Source organism: Tamandua tetradactyla, chromosome 16 (genome assembly GCF_023851605.1).
Source record: "Tamandua tetradactyla isolate mTamTet1 chromosome 16, mTamTet1.pri, whole genome shotgun sequence".
Classification (NCBI taxonomy): Eukaryota; Metazoa; Chordata; class Mammalia; order Pilosa; family Myrmecophagidae; genus Tamandua; species Tamandua tetradactyla.
The window spans coordinates 18269761-18290718 of NC_135342.1; the positions used below are offsets into that span (position 1 = coordinate 18269761).

Consider the following 20958-nt stretch of genomic DNA (forward strand, 5'->3'; position numbering starts at 1 on the left):
ATTCACACCCAGGGTCACTTATGGAGACCAACGAGGTCTCCCGGAAAGGTGTTGCCCACCAACACATCCCCAGACACAGTGTGGGAAACCTTCACCATCAAACACACTTGCAGTCCCCCGTAGCATGTGGGGTGGGTGGAAGCACCCACTCCCTGGGGTGAACACAAGCAAATGTACTCCCTTCCAGAGCTCCTCGTTAAGCAGGCCCAGCCAAGCAAGGAGCATGGTACAAAAATAGTTTATTATAAAAGAAATGAAACCAAAATGTCTAATAATTTACATTGTTATCAGTGCTCGCCTGCGGGTCCGTTCATTTCTCCCCTCCTTCTCCACCTGCGCAGAAGGTAGAGGGGAGCGCTGTGCCCTGCTGCCACCAGTTCTGGGAGAGGACGAGGAAAGGAACATTTGGAAGGAATTTCAGGCAGGGGGTTGGTGCCTGAGAATAACAGGGCTGGGGTGGGGTGAGAATTTTGCATGAGGAGATGAGATGTAGGTGTATCTGTGCTCAGAAGAGGAGACTTATGGGGAGGGGCATGTGTCTTTGTGCAAATCCTGGTCCCAAATATGGGGGGGGGGGGGGCAGAGTGAGATCTTCACAGTTTCCAGGAGGGTGGATCCCACAGGGCTGGGATGCCCCTCCTCATGAGTCCGAGATCTGCCCCCCCATCCCTCTCAGCTGCCTCCTGGAGCTGGGGAGGGGGGCACTGGCCGGCCAGGGGCTCGGAGGACCCCAGCAAAGGGCAGGAAGGCAGGTGGAGATGAGGGAGGCAGGAAGAAATTGTGGGGAGCCATGGGAAATCCAGGGGGATCCCTGGGGGGAGACTGGGAGGGCGAGGAAGATGGTGATGCAGAAAGAAGACCTGTGGAGGCAAAGCGAGACCAGGAGTGAGGAGAGGAGGAGGCTGGATGCAGAGAGAATAGGGCTGGGGGCTGGACCCCCGGTCCGAGGGGGAGGGGCTGGGGGAGGACAGGGCAGTAGGGCTTTCATTTCTCTGGCCCAGGGGTTTGGAGCTGGTTTCTCACCATTGGAGCTGAGGCGGCTGTTGCTCTCAGGGGAGGTGCTGGCACTCCGGTCAGAAGAGGGCTCTGGCTTGGGTGTGGGGGCAGGCCGCGTGGCCTTGCCCCTCAGGATGTCAATGACCTGTGGAGAGAGAGGACGTCATTGGGGGAGCCAGGCCCCGCTGCCCACACATCCCTCTCTCCCTCCATCTCTTCTTGCCCACAGAGACTGTGGCAGACTTGGGCCTCCACTGAGGGTCTCTTCTCTCCGCTCTCTCTCAGCGTGACTGCAGGACAGTCACTTCCTTCCTTTGTGCCTCGGGCTCCCCTCAGCTCTTAAACTCCCCCCCCCCCCCCAGCATGTCTTCTCGCTTCCCCCCAGCACGGGCACAGGCGCAGACGCACCATGCCCCCCCCACCCCCATCCCCGCACCCTGGCGCAAGAGCCCACGGACCCCCGGGTTCAAGATCCCAGTCTCCTCACGCCCCGCCCACCCCTCAGGGACCCAGACCCCCAGGCGCGCGCCCTCACCCGGCGGCTGCGCGCCACCATGAGCGGCGTGTCGTTGTGGCAGTTCTTGAGGCCGCTGTCCGCGCCGCTGCGGACCAGGGTGCGCACCAGCGGGAGGAGCCCGCGGCCGGACGCCGAGTGCAGGGCCGAGCTGCCCGAGTACATCTGGGCATTCACGTTGGCGCCGTGCTGCGGGGCGGGAATGGGGCGGTGGGGGGGGGGGTGAGTGGGCTCAGACATGGGCCCGGGCCGGGGTGTGGGGTGTGGGGTGTGGGGTCACCGCAGGGGTCCAGGCAGAACAGAGGGCGGGCGGGGCTGGAGCCACCGGAGCCCGACCCCGCGCGGGCGAAGCAGGGGCGGAGCTGGAAAAGGGAAGGGTCCGGGGTTCAGGGCCGGAGGTCTGGCGGGGACGGGGTCAAATTCGGAAAGTGGGGTCAGCAAGGCCATCGTCGGGCTGGCCCGAGGCCGTGGTGGGGTGGGCGAGGGGTGATGGCAGGCCTAGGCCAAATTCGCAGCCGAGGCAGTGAGGTCAGTGGAGGACTCGGAGCGGGAGAGCCGAGCCAAAGCCGGGACCCCGCCTGAAAGGCGGGGTGGTGGGCGGGCTCCAGGGGCGGGGCCAGAGGGGGTGGGCGGGGCTGCGCCCACCTGCAGCAGCAGCTGCACCATGCTCAGGCTGTTGTTCTCCACAGCGTGGATGAGCGGGGAGCGGCCGCTCTTGATATCCTGCGGCAGGGAAGAGAGGTCTTTGAGTCTCTTTGAGCTTTGTCCCAACAGCCCGTCCAGGCGACCCGACCTCTCTAGGGCTTTAGCTCCCTCAAGCCCCTCCCCGACCGGGCGCGATCCCGCGCAAGCCCCGCCCCTCCGGGCCCCGCCCCGCCCCACGCCCCCTGTCGACTCACCACAGAGTCAACATCCGCGCCGCGCTCTAGCAGGAGCAGCACGGCTTCCTGGCACTCGGTGTTGACGGCCACGTGCAGGGCGGTGAGCCCTACGGAAGGAGGAGGCGCGGTCAAATTCGGGCCTGGGGCCTCGGCAGTTGGGGGGAGGCCGGACAGCCCCACCTGGCGTCCCCGTCGGGCCTCACCGTCGTAATTGCGGGCCTCCAGGTCCACTGTGCCCGGGGCCGCGCTGTCTAGCAGGGCCCTCAGGCAGGTCGGGCTGCGGTGCTCGCAGGCCAGGTGGGCGGCCGTCTGGCCGTGGCGATCCAAGGCCATGGGGCTGGCGCCGGCCGTCACCAGAAGCCGGACCACCGACGGCAGCGTAGTGATTACGGCCAAGTGCAGCGGCGTCTGGGGACAGTGGCTGTGAGGGACCCGTGTGTCTCCCCCCACCCCCACTCCAGTTTTGACTCCCTCAATTTCCTGAGCCCCAGCCTCGGGGACCCTTCCTTCCCCCTTCTTCTCAGAGCCCTCCTCTCTCAGATCAGGAATCTGGGGCACCTCCTCTCTTCTACCCAGGAATCCAGGTACCCAGCCTTCTCCTTGGTCTCAGAAGTCCAGCCTCCAGCTTCCTCCCTCCCCAGCACCAGAATCCCGGGTCCCCAGCCACCTTATTCAGATCCAGAAATCCAGGCACTTACACTCCTCCCTTGGACCCAGGAATCCAGCCCCCACTGGACTTGGCTCCCCTCCCTCTTCTCACCTGCCGTAGATTGTTGTAGGTATCCAGCTCTCGGCCACCCTGCTGGAAGAGGTTGACGAGCCTGTGCACGGCCGGCAGGTTGCCTTGCACCACAGCGATGTGGAGGGGCCTGAGGATGGGAATCACAGGCGTGAGGGGCTGGTTACCCCTAGCCCCCATGCTTTTGGCAGTGCTAACACCAAAATGTGTAGGATGTGTAGGTTAGAATTTGGAAGTACCTCCAGAAGCCCACCACTTCTCCCACCCCCACTTCCTGCACCCCCTGTTCAGCCACCATCATCTCCCTTCTGGAGTACTCCAGTCTGCCCCTCAATAGCCTCCCCTGCTTCCACCCCTGATTCCCACAGAGCAGCCAGAAGGAACCCTCTGAGAACCCAAGTCAGGCTGTCTTACCTCTGCTCAGAACCTCCTGCAGGCCACAAGGCCCTTGTGATCTTGTCTCCCCATTCCAAGCCCCTTGACCTCATCTCCTTTCCAGACCTCACTCTGGCCCTCAGAAATATCAGGCAAGCTTGCCCCCAGGGCCTGTGCCCCTGCTGCTGCCTGTGCCTGGAACCCTCTCCTCTCACGTGGCTGCCTGTGCTGAAGAACCCCGAGAGTGGCTCGCTCCCCTTTCCCCTTCCCAGCTTTCTCCCCTGCACCATGCACCACGCATCATCGCCTGACATGGTAGTTTCCTTGCTTCCTCTTTGAGTCTTGCTGCTCCCCCACCCAGGAAGTCACCTCCATTGGGGTAGGGGTTTTTGTCCTTTTCCTTCACTGCCCAGTGCCCAGGATGGTGCTGGGAGATGCTCCCTAAATGTGTGCTGAATAAATGACTCCATCTCAGCAACCACTCTGGCCGTTCCTGAAGCTGGGGAGAATGCTCCTGTCCCTCTCTGGGAACACAGTTTCTTTTCCGAGAAATGAGTGGGCATGAACTAGATGCCAGGGAGGTCTCCTTCGACTGGGACCATACCTCATGTTCAGACTGCAATTCCAGACCCCAACAGCTGAGTATCCATGTGGAGAGAGCTTTGCCCAAGAAGGCAGTGGATGGACACTGGGCTGCACAGCCCAAATCCCCTCTTTGGGACTGAAGGACCCATGTTCCCAGCTCTGGGAAGATTGTCAGTGCTCTGTGCTCTCCAGGGACTACCCCCTGCTGAAGGTCACACCCCATGGGGGTAGGGGGGCAGCCACCCAAGGGAGTCAGTGACTGGTCAACTGGGATATAAACCCAGCTTCCTCATCGACTCAGAAGGCCATCCCAGCCTCAACATCTCCAGGGGGTGGCTTTGGAGGCTCAACTTTCTCTCTGCCCACCACCCCCCCACAGGGACCCGCAACCCGGGGCAGTCATTTAGAGCTGAAAGCAATCTGGGACGATTGTGTGTCCATGAGTACATGCATTTAGAGCTGAAAGCAATCTGGGACGATTGTGTGTCCATGAGTACATGGGCACGCCTGTGCATGGGACACATGTGCGTGGAGCTGAGTGGGGGTGGACAGCTGCGGGCACAAGGTTGACTGCACAACACAGGCCGCACATTTAAAGTTCATTTATTAGAACAACTACTTTCCCATCTACCACCGCTTTCCTGCTAAGGTGGAGGGCAGAGGTTCTCACTACTGCTGAATGTGCATCAGAATCTATATTTCAAACCAGTTCCCATGGGGATTCAGATGCAGAGGCAGAAAGCCTGGGGCCCAGAAAGCCTGGTGGGGGGGGGGGGCAGCCAGGGTAGCGAATGGGGCAGCAGCCCTCCCTAGCTGTGTGACAGTGCCAGGGCAAAGTCACTGTAAAGTACAGCCCACGATAGCACCCTCTTTCCGAGGAGATGCAGGTAAAATGCTGAATCAGGCTGGATCTTGGTCCTTGAAAGCCCAATTTGAAAAGAAACGTTGGGGGAAACCAGGACTTGGGCCAGGGAGTATGGGTGGGGTGGGCTCTCCCTCCTCCCTGCATTGCCCAGGACACCGAACCTGGTCTCCCCCCACCGTCGGCGGGCAGGGTTAAGTGAGGGCAGAGGGAGCGAATGATTTCAGAGAAACCGTCCAAGCCCGAGTTCCCATAAACGCGCGGGCCGCAGGGGGTGGGGCGGGGCTGGAGGAAGTGGGGACGGGAGGGGCGGCCCGGCCCTCCGACTTCCAGTAACAGGTCTGCTGGGCGGGGCTCCGCTTCCTGCTCCCGGGGGAGGGAAGCCTGTTCCGCCGGGGATCTACCCCGGCCACCCCCGGGCACCCCAACTTCCATCTCCGCGTGGAGTAAGGGAGGAGGGAGCCCGGCCCAAACTGACTTTGTTTCCTTGGGCGGGGTCCTCCAGCCTCGGGGCCCGCTGGAACTCCACCCTTCACGACTCGGGGTCCAGTTGGTTCCCTAAGCGCCCCCGCCCCAATATCTGTGCATCCCCCCATCCCAAAATCTATTGGCGCCCAAGAATACAGCACGCCAACTTTCCTTTGGGAATACTAACTTCCAGGCCTCCAGTCCCTCTGGGCTCTAGGTCCCCAAGCTGCCCCCTTGGGGAGTCAGGAATACTGCAGCCCAGTCTATGTTATTTTGGGGACATAGATTTGCAGGCCCCTAAACAGAGGCAGCTGCATGAGTGGCATGATCTGGGGCCCTACGCTTAGAGAAGCCTGGGTGCTTGGTTTAATGCTTTGCTGTCTTGAAATTCTGAATTGCTGATGGAGGGGCCCTGCATTTTCATACCAGATTTGGCCCCATATTATGTACCTGGTCTGGCCCCTAGGCCTCTCCAAGCAGCCAAGTCTCCAAGCTGCCCCTCATAATGTTCTTTGCCCCCTAAGGAATCAAGAAATAGGACACCCCAACCTCTGCTCTATGGAACTCAGAACAAATTCCTTCCCCTCATAGGGACCCAGATTTCCAGCCCCCCAGTCCCTGACTTCTCTGCTGTCCAGACACCCATGCCCGAAAACTCTTGCTCCCTTGAGGACCTCAAGTCCAGCCTCCCAAATTTTGTTCTTTTGGGGACCTAGACTTAATGTCCCAGCCCCCCTGGGGACCAAGTCTCCCACCCACCCCACATGAAGTGGGGCCGGTGGTGCAGGCTGGGGCTGGGCCAGCTGCCCATTCCGGTAAAGTCTTGGCCCCAGCGGAAGGGGTTAAGGTTAGAGGGAGTGCCAGGAGGGGGGGCGGCTGCGAGTGAGTGACGGCTGCTGACGTGGGGGAGGCAGAGCAGCTGGGCTGCGGTCAGTTCTGCGGGAAGGGATTTCCCCTAACAGGCAGCTGAGGCAGAAGTGTTTGCATTGGGGGAGAGGGAGCATGTGTGTGTGTGTGGGGGGGAGAATGGGGAGGGCGGGTGGGGCGCAGGCTGGGACACCTCCTGCACCCCGCTTTCACAGGCCACAAACACCTCACCCCTAGGGACAGATACAAAATGAAGCCCATTTCACTGATGACTCCCAGAAGTCCCCAGAGGGGGAGGAAACTCGATTTTGTTGAGTCCTTTATATATCTCAAGTACTTTCTCCCACTTGGGCTCAAGGGGATAGCCCACAAACACCCATTGCCATGTATTGAGCATTTACTGTGTACTGCCCTATCGTCTGCACTAATGCACCAAATCCTAATTGTGATTTGCACTGTTATGAAGACCGATTTCCAGATGGGGAACTGAGGCTCACCCCCTCCAGAAATGGGTCTGCTCACTCCTACCTGAGTCTCCAAACCGACTTCTGCACCCTCACACACTTTGGTCCCTGTTTGACAGAGGGGCGAATCTGAGGCATGGACCAATGAGAAAGTGGCCCGCTGAGATTCAAACATAAGTTGGCAGAATACTAAGAACTGCAACGATCAAGTGTACTGAGTGCTTACTATGTGCTAGGCCCAGAGCTCAACCCCCTCTTGCAGGCTTTCATGGCAGCCTCAGAAAATGTTCCTCTAATTGTAGGTGATAAAGTATGGGGTTGGGAAATCAATCTGGGGAGCCTTCAGATTAGTTCAGTGGGTTGCAACAGTGAAATAATAGAAAAATATCAAAGTAGACCCCATCATCAGATATTGTTTGTTTCGTGCAGTTTTTCTTTCAAGTGTGTGTACACATCTTGTGCATATGTTTGTGTGCTGGATTTGATATAAAGTAATACTAATAAACACTTATCAACCAGCTACACTATGTTAGCAGCTTTACATGTATAACTTATATCATCAATCACTCAGTGCAATGCATTTCCCACTTTGGGGCTGTGATAAAACATTTGAAGCCCACTGCTCCTTAGTCCTGGGGGGATGCGCTCTCAGGTTGCCCATTTCTGAGGAGGAAACTGAGGCTCGGAGAGGGGCAAGTCCTTGCTCAGGATCACACAACCAGCAGTGGAGAGAGGATTACAGCTCGGGTCAACGTAACTTGAAAGCCCAAGCTGAGTGCCCCTGTATGTGGTGGGTGAGGTGGGTGGAAGGCTGTCCTCCCCACTCCCCTGTCCAATAGTGGGAGAGGTCACTCACGTGTCTCCGTCCTCATCTGCGTGGGTGGCCATGGCGATGTCAGCCGACAGGGGATGTTCCATTGAACACACCATGGGGTACAGGGGGGCAGGCAGGCTCAGCAGAGGAAAAGGGGAGCCCATGGTTGGGGTGGGGTACAGAGGCAGTAAAGGTCCTGAGCAGTGGAGAACAGAGAAAGGACACTGGTGAAGCCAGGCCTGGAGACCCTTAACCTATTGCCCACCTCTTGGCCTTCAATCCTGCAGAACTGCCTACCCTTCCTTGCAGGTCCCTTTGTATCAAGATAACCCCTGCCACGTCCTCCTCTGGCCTCCCACAGCCCATTTCCCCTTGCCCCCATCTGGTCACCCTCATTGTCACTTATCTTTCCATGTGCCTGACCCCCATCACCCGCCAAGGGAGCCCCCATCATCACCCATGGGGGGACCCCAGGATTTGTTTGATGAGTGAATTTGTGGCTGAGGGAGATGAGAAATAGATGGAGAGCTGGGCATAGTGAATGTGCAGAGGGTTTGAGGAGAGGGAAGGGTTGAAATGGGAGCAGGGGGTACAAGAAGCCGATTCAAATCCAGCTATTGGAAGAGACTGTGGCAGCAGTCACATCCATACCAGTGGGGAAAACTAAGGCCTGGGTACTCATCCAAGGGATGGGAAAAGTCAGTGTGGTGGTGGCAAGGCCTCCTGACTCACGGCTTGAGGCTCTCCCTCTGCTGCACTTGGAGGGGCTTGGAAGGTGCAGAAAGTGGATCAAGTTTTGGGGTTACTAAGCGTGGGCCCATTGCAGCTTCTGGGGCCATCTGGGGAGAGTGAGGTGAACACAGCTGTGGTCCAAGGGCTGCCCCTTTCATGAGATCAAGGATGGAAACGGGATGGGGAGAATGGTGGGTAACTTTCTCCAACATCCCCTGATCCTTGGTGGGGGGGGGAGGCTCATTCCTGGACTCCCCAAGTTCCAGGTCCCTGTGTCTCCAGTACCAGACCTTGGGGCCCTGGGATCTTCTGCCCAAAGTCCACTGACTCTCTCATCCTGGCCCTAAATCCTGAAATCCCAGAATTCTCTAGCCCTGCCACTCCATTCCTAGAATTCTCAGTCTGCAGACCTCCTAAGGCCACCTGCCCTTGTGACCCCTGATTGGCATCTCAGCTGAGTTTTTGTTCTCTTGACTCCTTGGGGCCCCCAGTTATTGGGTTCCTGGAACTCTTCCTTGGATCCCTGTGATCCCAGATATTGGGATGCTCAGAACTCCAAGCTCTATTGTCGTAATTCCCCATGTCCCCTGATTTTGACATCCTGGGACCCCTTCATAGCTGTCTCTTTAGTACCCCATTTGTGGTTCCCCTGACTGCCTCTGACCCCTACGTGGAACCCAGGAACCCCAGTTTCTTGGGTCCAGGCCCTGACTCCTCATAACCCTAAATTTCTGGGTCATGGAGATTTGTAATTCTGAGGCACCTATATCTGTGGCCTGGGACTTCAGGCTATGCCCTCAGCTCCCTGGGACCCCTGTATGTGTCCCTAGGACTCTGGGTCCTGTCCCCCTGTCTCCAGCTTCCTGGGACACCACATAACTGCGCCCAGGGTTCTGCCCCCTAGCTCTGGTGACCCTGTACCTTGTGCGGTTCCCACCCAGTCCTGACCCGCGGGGGCCACTCACCCTGGTAGTAAAGCGCCTCCGGCCGGGCCAGGCCGTGGGGGACCCCGGAAACGGCAGACGCGTCGGCGCCACCACACAGGGGCTCGGAGGGGAGGACAGGGCCTGCAGAGGCGCGGGGGGCGGCGGGTTCCGGGGAGGACGCGCGCAGCGGGCGCTTGCGGAGCGGCAGCGCGGCGCCGGGGGGTCCCGCGGCCTTGGGCCGGGTGCGCAGGTCCACGGGCCCCTCGTCCATGGCCCCCGCGGGGCATCGGGGCATGGGGCCGCCGGGGACGGCGGCCGAGCGGGCGGCCGGAGCGCTGCTCCGCTCAGTGGCACGGGAGGGTGGTTGCGCCGGGCGCCGGGACTTCCCCTGCCTCCCGCTGAACTGAAGGGACTTTTGTCGGCCGGGGCGGTGCCGGCCGGCCGCCTCCCCGCCCTCGACCGCCCCCCGCCCCCCCCTCCCGGGGCCACCCGTCCGCCCCAGGGGTTTCCTGGACCCGCCGCCGCTCCCGTCGCCGCGCAGTGCAGCCCGCCGCGCTCCGCCCTGGCCGCGCCCCGCGCCCGCCCCTCCCGGCGCCCCGGGCGGCTCACCCGGGTTGGGAGGCGGGGGCGGGGGTCCCCGCCCCTGCGGCAGCGGGCTTCGCTCAGCCTCGAGGCTCTTGTCCCTCGGGCTCTGTGTCTCCCTCTCTCGGTATCTCTCTGTAGCTGTGTCTCTCCTTGACGGAGATCTCTCCGGTCTGAACACGCATCACCCCGATTTCTCTGTCGCTCTACGTCTCACCGTCTCTACCTCTGTTGTCTGTTTGCATTTCTCACTCTCTCTCTGTCTCTTAGTTGCACTCTTCTCTGCCTATCCCCCCCCCCCGCCGGGAGGTAATTCTGGGAGAGCCTGGAGTCGCTGGACCTGGGTTCGAATCCCGCCGTTCACTTCCTCACTGTGTGAACTTGACTGGGCACTTCCCCTCTCTGGGCCGTTTCCTTCTCTGTGGGAGTGAGAAAACGCGCCCAGGGCCGGGGCTGGGGGTCGGCGGGCGCCCAGGAACTGTCCCTCCGCCTCCCCTGCCACCGTCTCTGCCTCTTCTCTATGCCTCTTTGACCAGGCCCGGGGTGCCCAGAGGGACAATGAATGTGATTCCTCCCCTCAGGCCCGGGGTGCCCAGAGGGACAATGAATGTGATTCCTCCCCTCCGGGTCACTGGGTGCTCGGAGAACGGTGGGTGTACTAAGAGAGGGACACGGAGATGGAGGCGCAGAGCTCTGGAGAGACAAAGGAAAGGGACACGGGAGAGAGAGATAGCAAGAGACCAAGAGACACATCAGCAGTGCGGGGACAGAACGACCAAGGCCAGGCTCCGGGGTGGGGGGGTGGCAGTCTGACCTCCTTCTTCTCCTCCACTTTCCCCTCCCCTCGGGGAGGGGTCGAAGCGTAGGGAACAGGCCCGGTGGGTTGGTGTTGGCGGCATGACTCAGACAGGCGGGAGCAGGCGAGGGGGAGGGGCAGGGGCGGGCCCCGTCCGCGTGGTCGCTCCTCCCCCTTCTCCCGCCCAGGGGGCGGGGCTCCTGCGGCCCGGGGCTTTCCCGGATTTCCCTGGGGGCGGGGCCGCCGCTGGGGTTGAGTCCGGGTCACTGAGTCACGGGAGGCGGAAGAAGGGCTATGCAAACCTGGGGGAGCCGGACAAGGGGTTCCGCACCCCAGAGCTGTCCGGACGGCACCCGGCGGGGTAGGGGTCTCCCTGCTTTGCTCCCTGAGACCCTGTCTGTCTGGACAACTCTGTCCTCTGTCCGTCTTCCCTTCTCCCTTTTCTCTCACTGTCCCTGATCAGGCTCAGCTTCTCTTTGTCCCTTTCTCCCGAACCCATGACATTGTCCTTTTGGCTCTCCATCTCTGCCTGATCGTTCTGTCTCCTGGCAGCGTCTCTCTGGGACCCGGAAGCGGGTGTGGGGCCCCGTCCACCAGGAAGAGACTTTGGCCTGGACGCGGGCCCCACCCCAGTGGATCATTAACCGGGATTGGGAGGAGCAGCTGGGGGCAGAGAGAGTCCCGGCGCCCTGGGCCTCTCTGTTATCCCCCCTTTGAAGCCCTGCAGTAGAGTGAAACATCTAGGGTCACAGACCTGGGTCCAAATCTCACTCCCACCCCTTGCTCACCTAGGGACCTTCAGCAAGCTATCCCCTCTCTCCTGGAAATGAGCCTCTTGAGCCCTGCCTCCCAGTATCCTATCGTGGGAGCTACAACGAAGGAAAGAGGAAGGAAGTGGGTTGGGAAGGGCTGGGCGTCCCGGCCCACCCAGCACTCACCTCTTAGAACCTTAAGCACAGGGGAGGGGCAGTGTGTGGAAGCTGAGGTTCAAACGGTTGGTGCTCAACAAGCTGGTGACCCTAAGACCCCCAATTCCTCCCACTCCCCATCACCTTGTGGCAGGTGGTGCAAAGGGCCTGGGGCTAGACAGAACTGGGGGGAGGGGGGCATGCACACCTGGCCCAGAGAGGCACTTTGAAGGGCTGGGAGAAAGGGTACTGATGGCTCAGAGTTTGAGGATGGAGGAGAGGATGAGGGATAAAAGGGTCTGAGGACAGAGGATCTGAAGGAGGAAGACAAGTCTGAGAACTTGATTGTCTGAGGGAGAGGGGAGAGAGCCTGATGGAGGGATTGGTGGAGAAGATGAGGGCCTGGGGGTCAGGGAAGAGGGACTGAGGGAGGAGGTCAGAATCTGAGGGAGGGGGCCAGGATCTGAGGAAGAAGGATCAGTCTGAGGAGAAGGACGAAGTAAGGAGGTCAGAAGTGCGAGAGAGTTGGGAGGAAAAGAGGGGTCTGAAAGAGAAGGAGACTTGGAGAGGGTCTGAGGGGGAAGGGCTTGATCTGAGGGGGGAGCAGCAGACTGAGGAGGGTCTCCTTGTGGCAGAGGGGGAAAGAGGCATGCCTGAGGAGCCAGCAGGGACTAGAGGGAGGGAAGGGAAGGCAGGCTGGGAGTCGGCCCCGCCCTGCTGCTCTCTGACTTCCCAGAATCTTCTGCTACTCAGGAAAGTCCCAGCTCCTGCACCACCTCCCTCCAGTGTCGGGAACGGAGGATGCGGAACCAGGATGGCTGTCCCCTCCTTTCCCCCCTCTCTCCTTGCACCCCAGGCAGGGAGGGCTGGGGTCTTCCCTCTCTGGGCCTTGAGCTCTGCAGCCCTCTCCTGCCTCCTGCCCACTGCTGGCGGGGGCAGCCCCTGGATGAGTCTGCAGAACTTCCTGAAGAAGGCCTGGAAGTCCTGCTTGGAGTCTGACCATTTTCCCTCATGCAGTTTGTTTCTCCTCCCAGCTGCCTCATCTTCCCTCACCCACATTCAACTCTCCCTGTGGGAGGAAGACCAGGAGTTTGCCCATTTGAGGTCCCAGTGGTAAAGGAAGTGCAAACTGAAACGCTGTGGGCATGGGGGCATCTCTCCTGCTCTTTGGGCCTTGGTTTCCTCTCCAAAGGAGAGGAAAAGGGCAGGGCGGCTCAGGCCCTTAATACCCATCGGCTCCATTCAGGGGCCTTCTGCTACTTTGCTTCAAACTGAGGCCTGGGTGCAAGTCCTGTGTCCTGCCCTGACTGGCTTTATGACTTCCAGGCAGTTACCTGCATGGAGCTTCAGCTTTCTTATCTATAAAACAGACCAAATAGAGAAAATTTGCTTCCCTCTATGGGGCCTGATGTGTAGAAAGTGCTCAGTGCAACGAAGCTACTACTTTTATCATTATTGTCAGTTAACCTAGGCTGCCAGCAGCAGGACCCACTTCACTAGGGTGATTAGGATTCAGTGTGCTGGGCTTAGAGACCTGAGGGTGCCATGTGCTAGCTATGTGACCTTGGGCTGGTGGCTTTCTCTCTCTGCCTTTGTTTTGCTTTCAATAGTTGGGGATGACAACAGCGCCTGCCTCAAAGCGCTGCTGAACAGACTGTGTGAGACCAGGTTTGTGCGATGGGAGAATGAATGAATGCCCCCCCCATCTGCCTTAACCTCACCCTGTGCATCAGGCTGGGGTCTTCTTGTCACCTTTATTTGTCCAGAGATGAGACAAGACCTGACCCAGTCAGCTCCCACTAGAAACTGGCCCACTTAATCCTCTCAACACCTCAGAAAATTCACCTAAAACCCCCATTTTATTGAGGTGGACACTGAGGCATAGGGAAGTGAAGTCCCTTCCTAGGGTCGAATGGTGAGGAACTGGGGGAGTTTTTTAATACAGGGCTCTGGACCCCAGGACTCTGGTTCAAACCTACTGAACTGGCAGGGGTGGTGATTAGTTCCAGAAACCATTAATTCTAGCCTCCTACTCCCTGGAGAGGAATGGTTTAGATGGAGAAACTGAGGCATGGGGCAGCAACCATGTGCCCAAGGGCATCTATGGGTTTTAGCCCAGTCCACACTCTTTCTGCTGCGTTTCTTCAACCCCAGGGAGGATCGAATGGGTAGAGAGGGGTCTCATTGCAGCAGGAGGGAATAAAGTTAGACTTCAGGTTAACTGATAGAGAAACCATCACCAGAACCTCCAGGGAGGTTCAGAGACAGCAAGTGAATTCCACAGATAGAGGCAAACAGAGGCTCTGGGCCTGGATGGGGAGGGACGTGCCTGAAGTCATACGGCCTCCCTTTTGGGATCAGGGCTGAAAAGTCCACCCCCAGTCTGCCTGCCACTCTGCTGCCCAAAGCTGCCTCTCCCTTCTCCCCAGGGGTAAATGCAGGCCAGCTTCCTGGAGCAGGGTCTGCCACCTCCTGGTTCCTCCCTGCCCTGGGGTCTTGGCAGCTGCTGGATTCCCTGGCACCAAATTGGGAGCAGCCCATCTGGGGCCTGGGCCAAGACTTAATCTTCCCCTTTCTGCTTCTTGCTAGGTCTGCACGCACGACGCTGAGTCAGAGAATTGCAACATCCTCTCTCAGTGGGCCCGGGAGACCGGGCAACCTCAATGCGCCCCGCTTTCCCTATCACACAGGGGTGACAGGGGAGGGAGGAAGGGAAGGTCGGTGGGGGGTGGGGGTGGGTCCCAATGAGGTGAGGCTGGACAGTCAGGCAGTGTGTAACACTGGGCCTCAGTGGCCCTCATCTGTAAATGGGGCTTACTGTCTCATTGCTTGGGTTTCCACCCCAGCTTTGCCACTTGCCAGCTGTGTGGGCTTGAGTGAATGGATGTCTTCAACTCTTTGAGCCTCAGTTTCCTCATCTACAAGATAGAGGCAAAAACAATGCCTGCCTCACAGGGTCATTGTGAGGGCCAAGTGAGTTAACACATGTTAAAACAGGCCTGGCACAGAGTATGCTCTCCGTGGAAGATATTATTTTTAAGTGAATGTTATTATTAATAGAGAGTTTGGGAGTGGCAGCCACAGAGGTGTGTCGCTCAGATCCTCCTTCAAGAAGGGACTTGTGGCCCAGCCTTCAGGAGTGCAGATGACTGACAGCCTGCAGCAGCTGGCTCCTACATGTTCTGCTTCAGCTTGCCAGTCGAGGACAGATCTCCTGGCGGCCTCAGGCCAATGACTGAACTGGACAAGGAGGGACCAGGGCCTGGTCATTTCTGTCCCACCAAAGGGAATCTTTACTGCAGAGGATCCCTACTTATGGTTACCCTAACCCAATCCTGCCTCCTGCCCTTTCCTTTCTCAGGTGAGGCCCCCCCCGCCCCTCGAAACCTTCTGCACTCCTTAACTCTGTCGAAGCAGACCCCGCCTTCAACACTGGGCTCTGGAGTCAGTCAACCTGAGCATGTGTGTCACTCTGCCACGTACTCCCTGGGTGGCTGTGGAGGTGCATCGGATCTCCCTGAGCCTCAGTTTCCCCCTCTGAGTCATGAGCATAATGATGATGAGAGTAATAGTGGCTGAGAGGCCTTGGTGAGTCAGAGACCAAGCACTTGGCATGGTCACATGGCCCAGAGTCCAGTGGGCTGCAGTGTCCTGATTCTCAGCTGGAAAGAGCAGGGCTGTGGGGCGAGGTGGAACTGGGTCTAACCCCCTCTGCCGGTTTCTGGCTGTGTGGCCTCATCCTGCAAGTGCCTTGTCCTCTGTGCCTGGGTGTGAGGTGGGGACGGACCCCTCCTTCCCAGGGCAGGGCACTTGTGAGCTCTCGCTCGGAAAGCCCCAGGGAGCCTGGTACCCTGAGAGCACCCAACTGCCGGGCGGTGTCCTGACAGTGACTGCTGGGTCAGGGCTGGTAGGTAATTGTGGATCTGCGGGGTGTGTCTGGCCTCCAGTGAGGCCCTGGGTCCTGAGCTGGCAGATAAAGGGAAGTCCCAGGCCAGGGAAACCATGGTGACCTCCTGTAGAAGTTCCCTGATTTAAGATTCACCATGGAAGAAGGGGAGGGGAAGCCCCTTTCGAGAGAGAAGGGGAGGGAGTGCAAGAAAGGAGGCTCCAAGGTGGGGAAGGTGGCGGCTGGGTCCCCACCTCTCATCAGACTAGAGCTTTCCAAGGGTAGAAGAAATGCTTCCACCATCAGACTGGGAGGTCCCCGAGGTGGGGACATGCTCCCCATCAGAGAAGGAGTGCCTTGAGCATTTGTATTGGGTTCTCCCTCCTCCATCAGACCTGAATGTCCCTGAGAGTGAGGGCATGGACTCTTCCATAGACGAATGGGCGATGCCTCTCCTATCAGATTTACAGCGTGGGGCATGGCTCCCATTAGACTGAAAATGGAATGGCATGCCTCCCTCATCTGTCTAGGACAGTGGTTTTCAATGGGGAGGATGGGGAGGGGGGTCAATTTTGCCCCCAGGGGATATGAGGCTGTGTATTAGACTGCACTGGGGCTTCTGGAAGCTGGGGGTCCTGCCTCCATCATCACGCTGAAGCTCCCTGAGGGCCCGTCTGGGTCCTGCCTCTTTGATCGGACCTCCATTCACTGAAGGCATCCGACCTTCCGGATCAGATTAGGGAGCACCCAGAGTGGGGGGGCGGTATGTCTCCCCCATCACACTAACCTCGACGGCATGCCTTTCCCTGTCTCCCCCATCTAACTAGGAGCTCCTTGAGAGGCTGGGTAAGTCGTGTCACTAATCTTAGACTGGGAACTATGAAAACTACGAACTCCCAAGAGGGAGCTGGTCCCTGCCTCCTCCCTTAGATTAGAGCTTCCACAGTTTTGGGTTGGGGAGCCAAGGCTAGGGTGGAGCAAGCTGCCCCGGTTGAGCTGGGGGCCCCCTTCCCAATCCCCCCCACTCCCCACCCCAGGTGAGGCATGGAGCCCATTCCGGAGGAAGGGACAACCCCTTCCCTGAAACTCCAGCTTTTCCCTGGAAGTCGGTGCCTCCCCCGCCCCAGGCCACAACCTCCCCCACCCGCGGCCACCGGGGCCTAAAAATACAGACGCGAAAGTCCCTGGGGCTCCTGGGAAAGCGGAGCTCACGCCAGGTCCTTCCTCATCTGAGCCGGGGCCACGGCTCACTCCCCTCCCCTCTCCCCGACCATCGACCATCGTCCCAGCCGGGGCCTCCCCTGCCCACCAACAACTTCCCGCTAGTGTGAGAAACCCGGCGGGGCGCGTCTCCGCCGCCGGTCCCCACCGAATCCGGTGGTCGCGAGCCCGGAGCGACCCTTGGCAGGCTCGGCTTCCACATACGGAGGGCGTGGTGCTGGCGCGGGGCGCGGCGAGGGCGCGCCAGGGACGCACGGGACACAGTGGGGCAGAGGCGGCCTGTCCCTGCCCTGTCCCGCTCTGCGGAGGGTGGGTGTCGCCTTGGCTCCTTCCTGCTGCTACCTTGGACATCATCTACCCCCTGAACTCACCACTTAAGTCCCTTGTGCTCACGCAGAGCTCAGCACACTTTGCTCACTTCTGGGAAAATTAAATTGTTCTATGTGTTTCAGATCCCTAATTCTTCTTATAGGTTCTCGCTGGACTCACCTGCTTCCACGCCAAGGCTAACACCCACCCCAAGGCTAACACCCACCCACCCCCCTTTTTTGTAAGGATTTGAACATTTATTCAAAAAAAGTATGATCTAAGGGTTTTGTGGCGGCTGCATCTCCCAATCAGAGGGTACATGGTAGAGTGTTCTAGAAGGTTCTAGGGACACAGTAGCCAAGCATTCAAGTAGGAAAACTACTTCATTTACATTTAAGCTAGAGAGTTTAGCTTCTGAATGTATTTAAAACCATAAACTCAGTTTAGCTTTAATCTAGACAGAAAGTGAAAGGCAGCAAGTGGAAGAGGCAGCAAGAAATAGGGCAACACATAATATGTCAAAGCTGGAGCAAAGGCAGAGGACAGGACACCTCTGGCTATTAGCTTTGTCCGTGACTGCTGAAAAAGCCAAGCTTTTGTTCCTCTGGATCGTCAGCATACCAAATTCAGAAGTTATGCAAATGGATTTCCAGAAGCGTCCATATATATGTATCAGGAGCTGCAGGTTGAGGAGCCACAGGGAGTTGTGGTAATGAACTGAAAGAACCTTTAGGGAAAGGGTACTCAAATGCATTGTCAGCAGATTTGGTAACTGGCAGGGCACTTTGTCTGGGAGCTGGCTTTGGTGGTTCATTGATTTTGCTCAACGATTGATTAGCATCAAAGTCATCATGGTCTGCGTTATCTTGAGGAATGCCAACTTTGTTGTGAAAATAACTAGAGAAGGCACTGAAAGTCGGAGAGGAAGTCTGCTCTCCCTCCCTCGCAGGTACAGCAGGCGGCTGCCTCCGTTGTAAGTTCTTAAACATTTCTTTCACTTCCTTAACTTCTTTACCCCCCAGTGGGTCTAAGGCAGTGAAAGCATCATTGGAGATGTCCTGTTCAGCAGCAGTTCTGGGAGGTGGCTGAGGAGGAGCAACCGGAAGAGAGGGAACCATAGGAGAGGACTGTGCTGACACAGCAGGAGCTGGAAAAATATTGCTCTGAAAAGGATTCCCCAAGGAGATTGTTGATGGCCATGCATTAGCTGCCACAGATGCTAAACGGCCCCACACAACAGAGGCTGGAGGGGAAGCTGAGGAGGCAAAGGATGAAGGCTGGTTCCAACCTGCAACAACTGGACTTGTGTCAAAAATGAGAGACTGACAAAATCCTGAAGGTTGACCACCTACAATAGCTCCTGGGACCACTGAAGGGGACTGATTGAAGGCTAAAGATGGTGGGGGATTCACGGTCCTGCCTGAGGGGGTGTAACTGGTAAACCAGCTAGAACTGCAAGGGGCTCTACTGGGACAGAACACTTGTTTGAAGAGATCCAGAGGGTTGGTTTGTTGGGTTGCAGACTGTCCTGTAGGTGACATCTGGCCTGGAGATTCTGGGATAGGAGGAGCAAAGAGGTCTGTGGAAGCAAGTCACTGGCTAAAGATGCTGGACTATTTAGGTCAGGAGGTGTAGACATGACCCCAAACAAATCCATCTGGTCAATACCCAGTTTCAATTTGTTAGCTTGATCATCAAGATTCAGGAGGCTCTTTCTCCAGCCAACACAATGAGCAAACTCACTGCCCTCCCCCTGTCTACGAGGGACACGCCTCCCAGGGGTGTGGACCTTCCTGGCACCGTGGGACAGAAATCCTAGAATGAGCTGAGACTCAGCATCAGGGGATTGAGAAAATCTTCTTGACCAAAAGGGGAAGAGAGAAATGAGACAAAATAAAGTGTCAATGGCTGAGAGATTCCAAACAGAGTCTAGAGGTTATCCTGGAGGTTATTCTTATGCATTAAATATATATCACCTTTTCAGTTAAGGTATATTTGAGAGGTTGGAGGGAATTGCCTGAAAATGTAGAGCTGTGTTCCAGTAGCCATGTTCCTTGAAGATGATTGTATAATGATATAGCTTTCACAATGTGACTGTGTGATTGTGAAAACCTTGTGTCTGATGCTCCTTTTATCTACCTTATCAACAGACGAGTAAAACATATGGAAGAAAGATGAATAATATGGGAAACAAATGTTAAAATAAATTTAGATTGAAATGCTAGTGATCAATGAAAGGGAGGGGTTAAGGGGTATGTATGAATTTTTTTCTGTTTTCTTTTTATTTCTTTTTCTGAACTGATGCAAATACTCTAAGAAATGATCATGATTATGAATATGCAACTATGTGATGATATTGTGAATTACTGATTATATATGTAGGACGGAATGATCATAAGTTAAGAATGTTCGTGTTTGTTTTTTTAAAAAAAATTTAAAAGTTAATAAAAAAAGAAAAAACAAACAAACAAAAAAACACACACACTTAAACCATAAAAGAAAAAAAAAGGATTCTGGAGGCTTTCACTCTGTTCTACAGATTTATTGGCTTCGTCAGGCTTTTTCTTTTCTTCTTCCTTTTTCTTTACATTGTAGATAACCTGAAAAAGATCTTTAAAATCAATGAGCAATGGCTTGGCCTGTTGCCCTGTTTTTATGGCAAAAAACTGGTGCTGGCCGTCTCCTCCACATACATAACCAAATGCCCGGCTCTGTCATATCACGGACAATGAAAGAAATTTTATCCACAGGATGTTCATGTTCTATTACCCCAGTTTTCTCATCAATTAATTTTATCCCAGAAAGCGAAATGTTGACCCAGAGCTTTTGTTTGTGTTGTCCTTGAGACCGAGCAACTGCCATCATTCCCTTTAGTTTCATTGTGGAATCTTGGCTCGTTTTATCCCCTCTTGCATCTGGCACATCATCAATGCCAATTAGCTTGGCCTTGTATTTCACACCATTAACTTTAAACCTGGCCAAAGAGATGCTCATCTGTCTTTTCAGAGCCTTTCTTCTTTTCCTTCTTCGATGGTGCTTTTGGTGCAGCCTGTTGGTCAGGCTGACTGTTGGTTGTATTGGAGTGTACTTTGTTCAACATGGCAAGAAATCAAGCAGCAAACCCTGGCTCTAGAGGACACTTAGTAATACCAGGTGATTTCCAGCAGAGAAGTCTCAAATGAACATAACCTACAGACATGTGCTAGCTAGCACCTCTGCGAAAGGAGCATGACTTCGCTGTCCCCAGAGCCTCCAGGCTGCAGAGATTTTTTTTTTTTGTATGCTGTGTAGTGGGGGTCACATTTCATTCTTTTTCCGTCTGAGTATCCCATGATTGCAGCACCATTTGTTGAATTTTTATTTTGGGGCGGGGGGGAAGTGCAGGGCCTGGGAACTGAACCTAGGTCTCTCGCATGGCAGGTGAGAATTCTACCACTGAACTCTCCTTGCATCCCTCAGACCGCTTTTTGCCTCCAGGTAGAATCAAGTCGTCTGAGGATCAAAGAGTTTTGAAATCATAGGATTAAAATTAATTCTTGAAGAATTATGAAGTCTAACATGGAGAATTGCACCAAATAGAGTGTTGAGTTTAACTAAGAAACCCTGTAGCCGGCATCTCAGAAGCTCCCACCTGCCCCTTCCAATCACAACTTACTCCTTCTTGGAAAAAGTGACCTCTGTTCTGACTTTTATAGTAAAATTTTCTTTATACTTTCACTAGTTACGAATACATGCCTGACCACTACTGTTTGCCTCTTTCGAATTTTTTAAAAAGAATCTTATAGCATAACCCTTTCACTCAATTTTATGTCTGAGATGTGTCCATATGCTTGCATCTATTGGATGGTGTTCATTTTTCATTGCTGTATACTATTTGCATGCATGAATATACTCCAATTTATTAGTCCATCTTCCTGTTGATTGGCATGTGGGTGGTTTCCAGGTCTGACTTGTTTGGCCCATACAGCAGGCATCTCCTGCTACCCAGGAGCCCAGGTTTCTCTACATTATCCAGGAGTGGAATTATTGGGGC

The 20958-nt window shown here is 56.2% G+C and overlaps 1 protein-coding gene and 2 pseudogenes across 2 annotated transcripts; all 3 read right to left on the bottom strand.

Annotated features, from left to right (window-relative positions):
• Positions 1–222: 222 nt before the first annotated feature.
• BCL3 (BCL3 transcription coactivator) lies at positions 223–9622 on the bottom strand. 2 transcript variants are annotated; one of them, XM_077131496.1, is made up of 9 exons: positions 9263–9622; positions 7608–7761; positions 3152–3260; positions 2595–2799; positions 2410–2498; positions 2156–2233; positions 1532–1699; positions 1024–1141; positions 223–860 (listed from the first exon to the last, which is right to left on the bottom strand). In XM_077131496.1, exons 1-9 carry the CDS (start codon positions 9516–9518, stop codon positions 673–675), a joined length of 1365 nt encoding a protein of 454 aa, XP_076987611.1. In that variant the 5' UTR covers positions 9519–9622; the 3' UTR covers positions 223–672. The 2 variants fall into 2 exon arrangements, with proteins under 2 accessions (XP_076987611.1, XP_076987612.1); XM_077131497.1 differs by lacking the exons at positions 7608–7761; positions 9263–9622 and adding an exon at positions 3545–6419 and having other exon boundaries at positions 2410–2799.
• A 7929-nt stretch (positions 9623–17551) lies between these two features.
• On the bottom strand, positions 17552–18564 carry LOC143658322 (disabled homolog 2 pseudogene; annotated as a pseudogene).
• Positions 18565–18664: 100 nt separating this feature from the next.
• LOC143658323 (disabled homolog 2 pseudogene) lies at positions 18665–20025 on the bottom strand (annotated as a pseudogene).
• Positions 20026–20958: the final 933 nt, after the last annotated feature.

Excerpts from the sequence above, each read along its gene's own strand:
- BCL3 (XM_077131496.1), bottom strand. The coding sequence starts at position 9,518 with ATGCCCCGATGCCCCGCGGGGGCCATGGACGAGGGGCCCGTGGACCTG. Across the intron at positions 7,762-9,262 it reads GGAGGCGCTTTACTACCAGG|GACCTTTACTGCCTCTGTAC; the intron begins GTGAGTGGCCCC and ends TCCACTGCTCAG. Across the intron at positions 1,142-1,531 it reads TGGTGGCGCGCAGCCGCCGG|GTCATTGACATCCTGAGGGG; the intron begins GTGAGGGCGCGC and ends CTCTCTCCACAG.